Source organism: Bos grunniens, chromosome 22, assembly GCF_055505025.1.
Source record: "Bos grunniens cultivar Pamir isolate PY7600 chromosome 22, Bosgru_T2T1.0, whole genome shotgun sequence".
Lineage (NCBI taxonomy): Eukaryota > Metazoa > Chordata > Mammalia > Artiodactyla > Bovidae > Bos > Bos grunniens.
The window spans coordinates 53,167,692-53,181,137 of NC_141186.1; the positions used below are offsets into that span (position 1 = coordinate 53,167,692).

Here is a 13,446-nt window from a genome sequence, read left to right on the forward strand (position 1 = left end):
TATGAGAAGGCACTCAGCTTTATTTACAAATCTCTGCAGGCTGCAGAGGCAGCGTGAGCTTTTCCAGCAGCTCTCCCCAGCTCGGAAACCTCCAGTATCTCCTAAGTCTCCAGCCCCAGGTCTGAGTTCTTCAGGCGATGTTTGCTGCCATCTAGATACCCTCTCTGCATGTCCCCTCCCCAGGGATCCAGTCCGCAGGTCAAGTTTGAGCCTTCACCTTCAGGTCAGCAGTGCTGTTTCGGGAATCATGGTTGAGAGCAGAAGAGGAAGCTGTGCTCTTATATTCAGCAGGTGGAAGGTTGGCTGCTACCTCCATCCCTAACTGCCCCCTGTGGTGGTCTCCTGGGGCCCTCCCACCACAGCTAAGCCTAGAAAGGGCCCCAGAACAGCCTCAAGTCCCCATTGGGTTCTCAAATATTCCCTGGATTCCCAAGTTGGGTCCCAGGTGCCAGCTGTCTTCTCTTCTCTCTCTGGTTCACTGGCCTCAGCCTTTTACACCCCTGGAGCCCCCAGTCCTGAGCCCTTGGGCCTCGTGCTAGGCGCTCCAGCAGCCTCAGCTACATGACAGTAAGTAAGACAAGTACGTCCACTGCCTGGAGCTTGGTATCTGCTGGGCTGGGGGTTCTGCCTCTGGTCCTTCTCTGCCCGCTGCTCTGGGCCAGAACCCATGCCAGGCTTGGGGTAGCCCCTCACCAGCAGGGCTGCTATCCAGCCAAGTCCGAGAGCCTCCCGCTTCCTCCAGTGACCCTCTCCTTCCTGTGGGCAGCCTGGTGTGGCCTCACATTGGCCCATCCAGGCCGGCCATCCCCTTCCAGGAGAAAACCCACATCCCGTCACCCCTTAGCCACAGCTGTTCCTGGCAGAAGAGGAGACAGAGGCATGTCTGGGTGGGTAGAGGCCACTTTGGATCTATAGAGGGACAGGGTCTACAGACCACCTCTGCTGAGCCCCATGTGACAGGGTGAAGGGAGTTGGCGTCCAGGCCAGGAGGTGGCACACCTGGTACAGTTTTGTCCTTGCTCTTATAGGCTCTAGGACAGGGTCCTGGCCCCTGCAACTCCCTCTCTACAGGGCGAGGGCTCTCTGCAACCTCCTGGGTCCATGTGTGAACTTGGAGTCTAAGATGTCTGGACTCTGGCAGGACCATGAGCCCCAGGACTGGCCAGCCCCAGCCGCCACCTCCAGAAAGCTCTCCTCATTTCTCTCCTTTCTTCTTCTTGGCCTCATTCTTCTCATCCTCCTCTACCTTGATGGCCACTGTATCCACACTGTCCTTCTTCTTCTTCTTCTTCTTCTCCTCTGTGGAATAGAAGGAAAAGGGTTCAACGGGAGTGAAACAGAGTCCTAGGACCCACACCAGAGCCTCCCAGTCCCACCCTTCATTCCTTTTTCCTTCCAAAGCACTCCTACCTGCAAAATAGCTTCTTGTTTTCCCTGCCTCACTCTGACCCATTTCTTTGCTCTGGTCTCCAGAAACAGGGATGAGTCCCCTTCCTGAACCAGGTGGAGGGGAGGAACAGGGCATTCTGGGTGGAAGGATCAAGGAAATGGCCAGTCTGGCAGGGTTGGGGGTTGGCGGGACTGGGGGTCAGGCCTGCTCACCTCCAGGGATTTCTGTGAGCTCGTTGAGGGGCGGCACAGTCTCCAGTTTATCTGTGTACATCTTGGCTGCCTTTCGCTGCAGATACCGGGCTTCAATCTCCTTCCGGGTCCGTGGCACGCGACAGTTGAAGACACAGCAAAGAGTGATAACTACAGGGAGGACAGAGCAGGCTTGGCAAGGGCCAGAGCTCAGACACCCCAGGAATAGCACCTGAATTCCAGGCATGTCTCCATCTATCTATGTGTGTCTCACCCAAGAGTCTCTTTCAGGAGGTTCCACATTTTGACAAAACCCCTGTGGGCTCTGAGATTTTCAAACTGTCTTTCCTGAGCAGGGCTGGCTTTAGGTAGGAGGCCTATTCGCAGAGAGGCCTTGTGCTTGGTGTAATACTCTGCTGTCACTTTCTTGAAATTCTTAATAATCTTTGGACAGGGATCTCATATTTTCATTTTTCACTGGTCCCATATATTATGTCAGTGATCCTGGCTTGTTGGGCAGGGGAGGGTCTCTCTAACTAGATTGAGAGGTCCTGGAGGGTAAGAAATAGGCTACACCATGACTCAAGCTACAGCCTCCTGGAGGGTGTCCTGTACTTGCAGCCCAGGCCGCTGGGCTCCTGGTTCATCCTAGGTTTTCCTCCCCAGGCTCTTGAGAGGACCTCAGACCCCAGAGGACAGGCTGCATCCTCCTCAACCTCCCTGAGGACAAGCCGGGGCTCCTCCTGGCTGTGAGAGCCTGCAGGAGGACACAGACCTTGCCCTGGGGCGTTCACCTCAGACAGAGTTATTCCAGGAGTGGTTTTCTGGCTCAGGGCGGCTGTGCCCACGCAAGCTGGGCCAAGGCATGGAGCTGGCCTGTCCAGGACGGGCAGGGCAGGGCTGCCAGGACCCGGCTGGACTGAGTTTATTTTTCTAAGGCCCCCAGTCTGACCACCTTGGCCCCAGCCTCAGGGGGAGGGGACAGAGCTGCTTCCTATTATAAATCAGATGACCAGACATAACTTCCTGGCAGACTCCTAGAGGCAGGAGGGCCAGGCAGGACAGGCCAGGCCTCTTTTTGGGGAAGATAGATCAGACCTATGTGGCCTGCAGGAGCACCCTTTGGGGTCATCTTGTGCAACCTCCTCGGCCAGTATTATGGCCCCACTGAGTCTTCCTCAGACTCACAGAATGAAAGAAAAAGTGAATGAGATGGTTTCAAAGCTTTTGCGACTCGGACAGGACTCCTGAATGAATGGACAGGGTGTCAATAGCATCCAGGAACATATGGTGGGGGACAGTCATGTGAGGGCCCTAATAGTAGGTCTGACTGTGCACTGCTGCCCAGGGATGGACCTGGGAAGACAGTAGGCCTTTCTTACCCAAAAAGCTGGCCTCTGGTCACCTCCAGACTCCTGTATGCCAGAGGTCCAGGGTTGGTCCCCCACCCCCACCCTACTGGCTTGAAGCACCTCTTCTAGTTACCCCATCAGGTACCTTCTCAGGACCATGCCTGGGCTCTCAGTAAAGGCTGGTCCCAGTCCCTCAGAGCAGGATGGAGGCCCTGCCCCTCACTCCGGACCTGTCCCACCCAGCCTGGCCTGCTTACTTCTCTTCAGAGTAGAGAAACGAAGTTTCTTGGACGGAGTTCCAAGCCCAGGAAGAGGCTGGGGATAGGAGTCCCCAGGCTGGCAGGGAACTAAAGAGGCAACCCATCCAACTCCATCCTATCCACAAGGTTGTGGGGATGATGCTCCACTAACAGATGCACCACCGAGGTCCAAGCAGACAGAGAAGTGGGAAAAATGTTTCCTCCCCAGGACCCAGGGTCTCCAACTCCTAGAGCCCTGCATAGAAGGTTTTGTTAACTCAGAGGCCTTTGGGACTATCCCTTACCTTTTTCAGGAAATAGGGTTAGGAATAGAAGTCAGTCTGTGTAGTTGAGGTCCAAGTGCCTCTTTGGGCCTGACACTGCAGCTTTCCTATGTGGCCCTAGGCACTTCCACCATCTTGGGCCAAGCAGAGCCCGGGAGAAACCATTGTGTGTCTTGAGGCCCCATGGTGCCCTCAACCCTGCTCCTCGGGGTCCCCCTGAGCTGCTCTTTGGACCTGTTGGACTTTGGACTGCTCCTGTGGCCCCTGCAGGCAGATTACCTCCCCTAAACCTGCTTCTTGGTACTTGGGGGTTGCTCCACTCTCTAAACACCTGGCTGGGGCTGCAGCCACATCTGTCTGTCCGTGGGGCCTCCACTCAGAAGCCTGACTGATATCAGCCTTGGCTAGAATAGAAGGCAGCCTCTTGCTCACCTCCTCCTCCCACCCTGTGAAAGTTGCTCAGTCGTGTCTGACTCTTTGCGACCCCATGGACTGTAGCCTGCGAGGCTCCTCCGTCCATGGAATTCTCCAGGCCAGGATACTGGAGTGGGTAGCCGTTCCCTTCTCCAGGGGATCTTCCCAACCCAGGGATCGAACCCAGGTCTCTCGCATTGCAGGCAGATTCTTTACCGTCTGAGCCACCAGGGAAGCTCTCCCACTCTAGCTGTGAGGAGAGTGGGGGTGAGGGGTGGGGTGGAAGGGCACTTCTGGTGCTAGGAGAAGCACATGCAAAATTGATGTCTTTGTCTCCCTTGGAGCCTCTACATCTGGGTGGGCCCTTGTGGTCAGCCCTGCCCTCTGGGGAACCTCATCCCAGGATAGCTCCTGCTAGAACTTAAATGCCCTTGTAGCCCCTGAGCCAGGGTGCACTCAGAAACCGTCTTAGAGGGGTTATCTGAGACCTGTGTGGAGGCCGTCTTCTCCCACGTCCACCCCCACTGTACCTCTCTCCAGAATGCCTTGCTAGCTGCCTGACACAAACCGTCACCCGTCCTATCCATCTACAGCTTAGAGGACCCCTCCTCCACGAAGCCTTTACTAGGGGAGTGTGTTCTTTCCCTTTACTGCCTGCGCCCCCCTCCTCCCTATGGTCTGTGGGAACCTCTTTGTACCCTGGTGGCCTCTCCCATCCATTCGGCATTTCTCAGCCCCACTTTTCTCAACTCCAGACCCCAACTCTGGAAAGACAACTGAGAGGAGCATCCCAAACTGGCTTCTGTTGCAACTTCGCATAAAGCAACTCCCAGATCCAAGAGAGGAAGGGCGAGGGCAGGGGTCTCCTGTTTTTAACTGAGGTGGGTGTGAATCATTCCAAGGAAATGGTATTTAACAATGCTGGGTTTGCAGCCTGGGAGACACATCTGCTGGGCGTCTGGGGAGCTCTGGTGCTGAGCTGCAGCCAAGGGTGGCCTTGTTGGGGCCCTGGGTGTGGGTGTTTTAAGCTGGCCAAGCTGCAGGAAAAGCATGAGGAGGCCAGCGATAGGGAAAAATGACACGTCTTCGTCCTGGTTCAGTGGAGTCCCCTGTAATTACCATAATTGCCATGTGGCTGCATCCCCCGTCGGGCAGAATACTTCAGGTCACCACCAGCCTGTCAGCCCTCCACAGGGACTTTGTGTAGATTAGGAGGTGCCAGAAACCACAGAGGGCCTCCTGTGGGCACCAGGCCCACTTGCACTGCCCGGAATTGCTGCTCTGAGCCCCTGGGGGGTGGTGCTGGGGGGTAACGGGGTGCTGTGCTCCCACTGTGGTGTGGCATGGCAGGGGGTAGTAGAGGGGGGCAGCTGCTACTTACTGATGGACAACACGAAAAGCGAGAAGATGCCCACCACGTGCCACAGACGCATGTCCCAGAACACCACTGTCTCCTTGGTCAGCGGGGGCGGCTTGGGCTTGGGCGGGGCTGTGCTGGGCTGTGGGTCGGGAGAGAGCAGAGTGAGACAGGCAGAAGCCAGGGGCTGGGACTGGACTGAGAGAGGCCCAGGTCTCAGCGAGGACTCACTAAGTCTGAGCATTTCAGAATCTCCCAGGATCAAGGGTCTTAGACATTCATAACCAATGCCTTAGACCTTGGGACGTTCCAGCCTTAGAGCAAGAGAAGAGGGCAGAACCCAGAACCATGGAGCTGGGAACTTGGGAGTGTGAGGGTAGTTAGTGCTTGGGGAAACCGAACCCAAGGGGCAAATGTGGATGGTTTGTTTAGTCAGGTTCAAGGCCCTTTCTCTCCTGCCCCAGGCCTGGGCCCCACACAGGCAGATGGGGTCTCAGGACCAAGGCCAGAGACAACGCGAGTCCTGTACTGCCCCGCGGTATTTTTTTCTCATGGGCCCCTGGTGTGGGATAGGGTGTGGAACAGCAGTCAGGGCTTCATGACTCTCTTACTTGACCAGGATGCCCACCAGGTGGCCTCAGCAGTTGCCTGTCCTACCTGAGTCACCTCCTCTGACCAGAAAGCTAGGCCAGAATCCTCGCCAAAAAAAAAAAAAAAAAAGGGGACTAATTTGTCTGAAGTGCAGTAGCGACACCTGGAGGCCAAAAGTTGTAAGCACGGCTGGAGCGATCATGAGCACTGCGCGCCACTTCCCACCTTCCCAGTGCCACACCTCCCTGTCCTGGGGTTCTGAGGAAGGAGATAGAATCATATCCCTCTCAGCCCCCCAGGTCAGGGACACGGCCCTGCTCTGGAGGGTAGCAGCGAGACCTGTCCCTGACCTGGGGGGCTGAGAGGGATATGACCCTATCTCTGTCATGGAGCTTGGCTGAGGGGTATGGAGGGGTACTTGGAGGAAGAGGGGACCCCCCCTGGGGCATCAGTGCAACGCCTTGCCCCTCGATTAACCGAAGAAGGACAGGCAAGAGGAGTCTCTTCCAGCTCTCTGGAAAGGAAAGGCAACCCATAGCTCAACCGTCTGTCCAGTCTTTCCCCTGGTCCGTAAGCCTGGATGGAGCACCTACCGAAAGCCAGGTACTTTTTCACCTTATAGACGCCACCCCTCAGCCTATACTGGGGACACATGGAGAGGACCAGCAGCCTGTCCCAGGTAACCAAGAAGGTCTATGTGCCCAGGACTGGTACATGATTCCCAGCCCTCTCCTCTTAACCAAGGTGAACTGGGGTAGGAGCCTTCTTTCCTTTAGTCCTCAGTTTCTCCATCTGTAACTTGAGTGGAATGGTTCCAGGGGTCTCTGAGAGGCTTCCTACACAACCTGAGTGGTAAAATGGACAAGGAGACACCCTTCCTCAGCATCATCCCAGGGGCCTGGACCCATCTGTGGGGTCAGACACGTGTACGTGGGGTCTGGCACATGTGTGTGGGGTTGGGGCTGGGCACTGTGGGTACAGGGCACATGCGGCTGGAGTACATGTGCCTGTGGTCGGGCACACATCTGTAGAGTCAGGGCTGAGGTCTGGGCAGTGGCAGGGTTCCATGGTTCTGAGGGTCAGTGTGTTGACCCAGCTGGTTGTAAGACTGGGAGATTCTGGGGGCCATGGTAAAGATCTCAGACTCAGAGCTTGGGCAGCCAGGGGCTCACTTCTGACACATTCTAGACACACTGATAGGGCCGTGGGTAGGGGGAAGCAGGTAATAGTCGGGCATCTGTTTGTGGTGGACACCGCTGGGAGTCTGAACTCTGAAGCTTGGGGGCCTGGTCTCCATCAGAATTTCACAGGCTAATTGGAGGGTGATGCCTGTGGGTAGGGTGGGTGGTACCATGGACCCCAGCCCCACTTATCTTTCTGGTACTTCCTTGGATCGCCTGGGCTCAGCCAGGCCCTTGTTCAGGCTGTAGGCGGATGGTAGGCAGAAGGACTCAAAATGCAATTTCCCTTGATGAAGTGGGAGAAGACGTTTTCCTGGGGACTGAGGGAAGAGTCCTTGACTCAGATCTGAGTCGACCCCCTCTGTCAGGCTTCTCCTACACCCAGACCAGCTCAGTTTCTGCACCTGAGGCCTCAGGACAGCTGGTAGGGGCCTAAGTGCACTCCATGGGGCTCAAGCCAGCCCGACTTCCCTTACAGAGACACCAGAGCTGACATCTGATTCCAGAGCAGCCTTCTGATCACACCCCCTGGTCAGCAGCAGGCACAGACTAGCATGGGGGTGCAGGGCTCTGTCCCCACATACCTCAGACCCACTAGTTCAGGGGTGTGTCCCCTCAAACCCCAAAGATGAGGCCCTGTCCTCCCTCTCCCATCCTGTTGCCCAGCACCTGCCTCTTGCGGGTTCTCCGCGGTGCTTGACTATCTCGTGCACTTCTGCTCTCTCCACTCTGCCTCTGCCTACACAGGTTCCTACCCCACTCTTCCCTGGCTCTACCTCTGGCCTTCTCCCTCTTGCTTGCTGCTCTAGAATCCTGGGTCTGGTCAGCCTCATCAGCTCCCCTTCCTGGCTCAGCAGGAATGGGGTACAGAGAGGCCAGCCAAGGGGGCTGCAGATGGCCCCCACCCTTCCCTTTCTGGCCAGCCCCTCAGCCATCCTTTTCACCTCGTCCTGGACTATCTCAGCAGCTCCTTCCAATTCTCCCGAGTGTAGGCCCTCTTCTAATTTATTCTCCTTCCAGTCCAGGACTCATCCTGATTCTCCTCTGCTCAGACACCTTTGCTAGCTCCCAGTTATCATCAGGACCAAGTAAGACCCTGAGTCCCTGGGCCCTGCCCTGCCTGCCCCTCCCTGCAGTGTGGAGTCAAACTCAACACATGGCTGCTCTGCGAAGGCTGTCCTCGTCCCCCTGCCTCCGCCCCCCACCTGCCCACCTCTGGACACCAAAGAGTAGAGTACAGGGGCTGAGTGTCCCCCATCAGACAGTCGCTGATGCCAGGCTGTATCTCCAATCAGATTGGGAAGCCCTAAGGTCAGGGTGAGTCTCCCCCATCAGAATAATGTTCCTGAGATCGGGGGCTGTGCCCTCCCATCAGAGCAAGGACACTAAGACTGGGGCTGAGTCTCCCTGCATCCTGGAAGCGCTTGGGATGGACTGTCTCCCCATTAAGTCAGGTCTCCTAGGGCAAAAGAAAAAGAAAAACCAGCTTCCCGTCAGAAAGGCACCGCCTGGCTCTGCCTGGACGGTGACAGCCACCCCGAACCCATGCGCGCCGGCCCACCTCACCTCCACCAGCTGCCCGGCGACCCCTGCGAGGCAAACCCCCAGGGCGGCGCCGCCCAGCCCCCAGAGGAGCCCCGCGCCTCGCCGCGGCCCCGCCATCTTCGCGCGCTCCGCGCTGCTCCGCCGCAGGTCGCAGGTCGGGGGAGCCGAGGGACGCCGGTCAGGCTGCCTTAGCCGGGTGACTGCCCCTTGGGCAGCCGGCGCTCGGCACTGGCGACCTGGTCGCAGGCAGGCTGCGAGTGAACATCATTTATTCATCGTCGGTGTCCGGTTCCTGGGCTCCCCGCCCCTGCATCACTCCGGGTGGAGGGCCCGCCCCCCTCCGGAGATCACACTCCAGACTCCGCATTCTCCGAATCCAACCAAGACCGACATTGGGCGGGAGTGGGTGGGAGGGGGGACAGGTTGGGGTCAGGTCCTTGGACAACAGGTTTCCCCCTTCCCTTCCCCACTCGGGCCTCAGTTTATTCATTTGGGACAAAGGGAGGGGCTGGAATCTGCTGATCTAGGAGGCCCTTCCCATTCTGACGTTCTGAATTTGAAAACCCGTACTGGACCCAGGTGGGGTCGGGGGTGGATGGCTTGGCAGGCAGGTTGCTATGGTGACAGGCGCTCAGGGATGTCCTGGGCTTTCTGGGCTGGCTTCCTGCCCAGAGGCAGCTCTGGTCACCCTGGACACCAGAGCAAGGGGGAGGGGGAGGGGGAAAGGGATTATATGGTCAGAGCAGCCAGCGGCGGGTGTGATAGAAGGTTCCTGAAGGAGCCAGCATCTGTGGCCCCACAGGACAGGGTGAGCTCCCCCTGAAAGGGCTGGAAGACCATGTTCTGTTTCTGATTGATCTTCAGCATCTGCCCCAGCCGGAGCTCTGACTCTCACTCCAGTCTGAGCCATGACCCTGACCTCACACTGAACCTGGCCCACACTGCACTCTGGTCCTGATCTCAGAGTAAGCCTTGACAACCCCGGGATTCAAGGAGGACTGGAGGAGCTGTGGAGACCTGGGGAGGACTTTGGAAGAGAAGTGGGGAGGCCTGTGACAGGGAGATTCCTATGGTCCATCCTCCCCCTTCTCTCTTTCCTTCTTTTGTGTTTTATTAATCTCCCTGCTGAGCGCTAGAGAAGCAGCCAGGTGTTAGACGCCCCCATTCCTCATCCCCAAGGACACCAGTGGAGACCTGTGCCGGCTGCGGTGCTTTGGGCCTTGGGCCTGCTGTTAGAATTGGGAACCCTGTAGATACAGAGCCTTTATGGCTCCTGCCTGGTGGTGCCAGGTAGATGGGCAAGGACCGAGGCAAGCTGCAGCAGAGAGGAGAGGGCCAGCTGTAGATACCTACAGGCATCAGGGCTGGGACATGCAGGGCAGGCAGGAAAGTGGGAAAGCCAGCAGTGAACCATGATGGCTGTCCCAAGGGGTCCATGGAGAAGACCCTTGACAGTGGCTGGCAAAGTCTGGGGACTGAATAGGCTGGGTCACCTCATCCTCCCCGGGTTTTTCCCTCATCAAGCAAACAGAAACTTCACTGAAGCCCAAACCACTTGCTGTAGCTCTCTGCCCACCATTTTGACCAACTAGGGAGGTTACCCTTGGGTCATGAGGTCAGAGAAGCCTTGGTTGGATTGGGCTGAGGTTAGTGAGCCTAACAGTGGCCTTGGGTAAACCGTTACTCCTCTCTGCTTCGATGTCCTCATCTAAGGAATGGAGAGGGCAAAACTCTCATCCCAGGGCTGATGGGAGGACTATATGATCTAACAATTGTGGGAGTGATGAGTACAATCTGGCTTGCCTTGATGGGATGGCTCAGCCCAGGAGGGAAGGGTGTCATTGCTTCTTTCTATCCAAAAAGTAGGGAAAGCCCAATGAAGAAATCGGAAAGGGAATACAATCATGTGTGTCCCTGAGATGGCCACTGCTCCAAGTGGGCTCTACCTCTCCTCAGGCTGTTGAATACAGCTGAAATCTCACTGTATGCCATTTATCAATATACCTTTTTCCCAGAGGTTGTTCCCAGTACAACATCCTAGATCCCCACCTTCCCTAAACACAGTGTCAGTACTGTCATGCAGGCTTTGGAGTCAAACGGACTTAAAATAACAATGTGGACCGGAAGGGTTAGTGTAGTTTTAAGCTTTAATAACCTCAGAAGTATAAAGCTATAAACTTACAAGAGACCCCATTTGAAAATTTATTTGAAGTTCCTTTTCTGCCTCTGAAGATGACAAAACATGACCAAAAATTAGTTATCCAAAGTTCACGATGAAATCAGCTTAAAGAAGATATGTGATGAAACTTTCAAATTGTTTTTTATAAGTTTGAGCTTTATATTTTATAACTTCTGAAGTTATTAAAGCTTAAAATGAAGACTTCTGGGTCATGTTCCTATTGACAGCTGCGAGCCTTCGGTGGGTTAGTGAATCTCTCTAAGCCTCAACCCTTCATCTGTAAAATGGGTATAACTACAGTATCGTGGCACCCGCACATTACAAACCTTCAGTAAATGCAAGTCACCATCATTATTGTTATCGTTGTTAAAGGCAGTCTGAAATTACACTGTATAAAACCCACATAGAGGAAATTCCCTGGTGGTCTCTGTCCCTCCTCTGCAGGGTGTACGCATTCAGTTTCTAGTCAAGGAACTTAGATCCCACATGCCATGTGGTGCAGGCAGAAAAACAAAACCTAAAACCAAGCACAAATCCTCAGCTATACTTTATTCAATCAGTTCCCTATTCTCGAATACTTGTGTGTTTCCAATTCTCCAATGTTAAACACCATGGTGAGAGGAACATCCTGAAAGCTAAAGCTTTTCCCACCTTTTTACTCCTCTCCTCTGTTTACTTGTGAGAATTGAAGCCCAGGGAGAGGTAGTGTCCTACCTAAGGTCACTCAGGAACTGGAGCCTCAAACTCAGTTTTCAGCTTGTAATCCAGTGAGCTCTGCTCACTGTTCAGTACTGTTTCTACTTCTTCTGAGGGGCCACACATACTCCTACGTTCCACTCCTAATTGGGCCCATCAGGTCTGGGGAAACAGAGCTCTGGACCCCTAAGCTCTCCAGCCTGGCTTCTCTGAGAGATAGTGTCCCCCTATACACGGTGGCATGAATGCTGGCCTGCAGAAGCCTATTTGTCCCTTGCGTATTATTTTTAGCTCCTGTGGGTTTCCTGTAGGGATCCAGTCCAGCCTCTAGGGCTTCTGGGTTGGAAGCTGTGGGCAGAGTCATTTGGCAGTAGCCAGGGGACCCTGAAGACATTCTCTTCAGGAGTCTGAAACCCCAGAGTTCAAAGTTCAGCTCTAGGGAAGCAGCAGGTAGGAAGGGAGGATCCCTCCTGTTACAGAGCCAGGCTGAGATCCAGTGCATCTTGGACTCAGCCTAGGCTGGTGTGGGGGCTGGGAGGCTGAGGCCTGTGACACAGTGGCTGGGGCCTGTTGGGAGCTGGCAGCCTCTGACCTTGTTGGCCTTGGGCCTGGCCCAAAATAGCTCTGGGGCTGAGCCGGGCCTGGGTGAGATCTGTGTGTTCATCAGCATTTACTTGTGTCCAGGGGCACTCAAGTACATGGGAGTACATAAGTATTCTGCACTGACCTCTCTGCGTGCATGGGTCTGAGTCTCAGTGTGTGTTCCGTGGACCAGTGTATGAGTCTGCACACATGTGCCTATGGACAGAGCTGCCACTCAAGTTGTGCAACACAGAAGCCCTGCCAGTGGGTTCAATAGCAGATGGGTCCATGTGACACAGGTGAATGTACTGTGGAATCACATGTGTGTAGAAGGGGGAGAAGTTCAGGTGGGTATGTGCACATCTGTGATGGGATTGGGTAAGGGCCTTGGGGGTACTGCAGGCAGCAAAGAGCAGGTGGACCCAGTAGAAGCTGTCTTTGGGGCACTATCAGGGCATTTCAAATTATCCACAACCCTGGAAGGAAGGCTGGGCAGGTCTTGCCCCGTTTATGAGACAGTAAAACTGGGCTTGGGAATGCCTGTGATGCTATCCAGTGAGTGGGGAGTGAGTGAGGGAAGACCAGCCCGCATCCTTTCTTCATTTCCACTGCCCGTCTCTGGAGGGGCGCTCTTGACCTCAGTCTTGTCAGTGACACGGTTATCCCCTAGAATCCTCATGCCGCAGGAAGTGATTGGAGGACCCAGAGGAAGACAGCGGGCTACTTTGTTACAGGCTTGAACCGTGGGTGCTCCCCCTCCCAGGAGGTCCTCCAGGACAAGGCTTCCTGCCACCTTTCCCAAGGTCGCAGGCCCTGGCGCGCAGACAACCACTCGCTGACTTCACGGTCTACCGGGCTATGTTGAGAGTCGGGAGTGGGGGCAGGAGACTTCCCCAAGGTCATTCAGACAAGAGTGGCGGCTGGCCAAGGACATCCTGGCCACCAGGAGCAGCCTCGGTTTACCCTCCTCTCCGCCACAGGTTTCAGGAACCCATCCGGTGCACCTAGGTCCGCAGGGCGTCAGAATGGCGGGGCAGCGGGGAGGGACGCAGATGCGTGGAACAGGGAAAGACTCCTCCAGGATGTTTCCTAAGGCGTAGCTGGGCTCTCCTGAGCGTGAGCGTGTGTGTGTGTGTGTGTGTGTGTGTGCGCGCGTGTGTGTGCGTGTGTGTGTGCGTGTGTGTTGGCTGGGGCGGGCAATCAAGTTCCCACCTTCTCTCCTCCTTCTCCCACCCCGACTGCGTCCCAGACCCTAGAGGACGCCAAACTGAGACCTCAGGAGAGGCCTCATGCGCGGGGCAGACTGACGCCACTTCCCGCCTCCTCCCTGCAGATCCCTGTCCTGGACCACGAGCAACATCCAGAGGCCGGGCGGAGGCAGGGGAGGCGGAGTTGCCTTCGGGAGCGGGGCCGGGAAGGAGTGGGGGCGGGGCCGGAGAGGGGGC

The 13,446-nt window shown here is 55.8% G+C and overlaps 1 protein-coding gene across 2 annotated transcripts; it reads right to left on the reverse strand.

Annotated features, from left to right (window-relative positions):
- On the reverse strand, nucleotides 1-9,041 carry TMIE (transmembrane inner ear). Of its 2 annotated transcripts, XM_086368360.1 has the most exons (4): nucleotides 8,566-9,041; nucleotides 5,252-5,369; nucleotides 1,603-1,752; nucleotides 1-1,299 (listed from the first exon to the last, which is right to left on the reverse strand). In XM_086368360.1, exons 1-4 carry the CDS (start codon nucleotides 8,659-8,661, stop codon nucleotides 1,196-1,198), a joined length of 468 nt encoding a protein of 155 aa, XP_086224486.1. In that variant the 5' UTR covers nucleotides 8,662-9,041; the 3' UTR covers nucleotides 1-1,195. The 2 variants fall into 2 exon arrangements, with proteins under 2 accessions (XP_086224486.1, XP_086224485.1); XM_086368359.1 differs by lacking the exon at nucleotides 8,566-9,041 and having other exon boundaries at nucleotides 5,252-5,942.
- Between the last annotated feature and the right edge of the window lie 4,405 nt (nucleotides 9,042-13,446).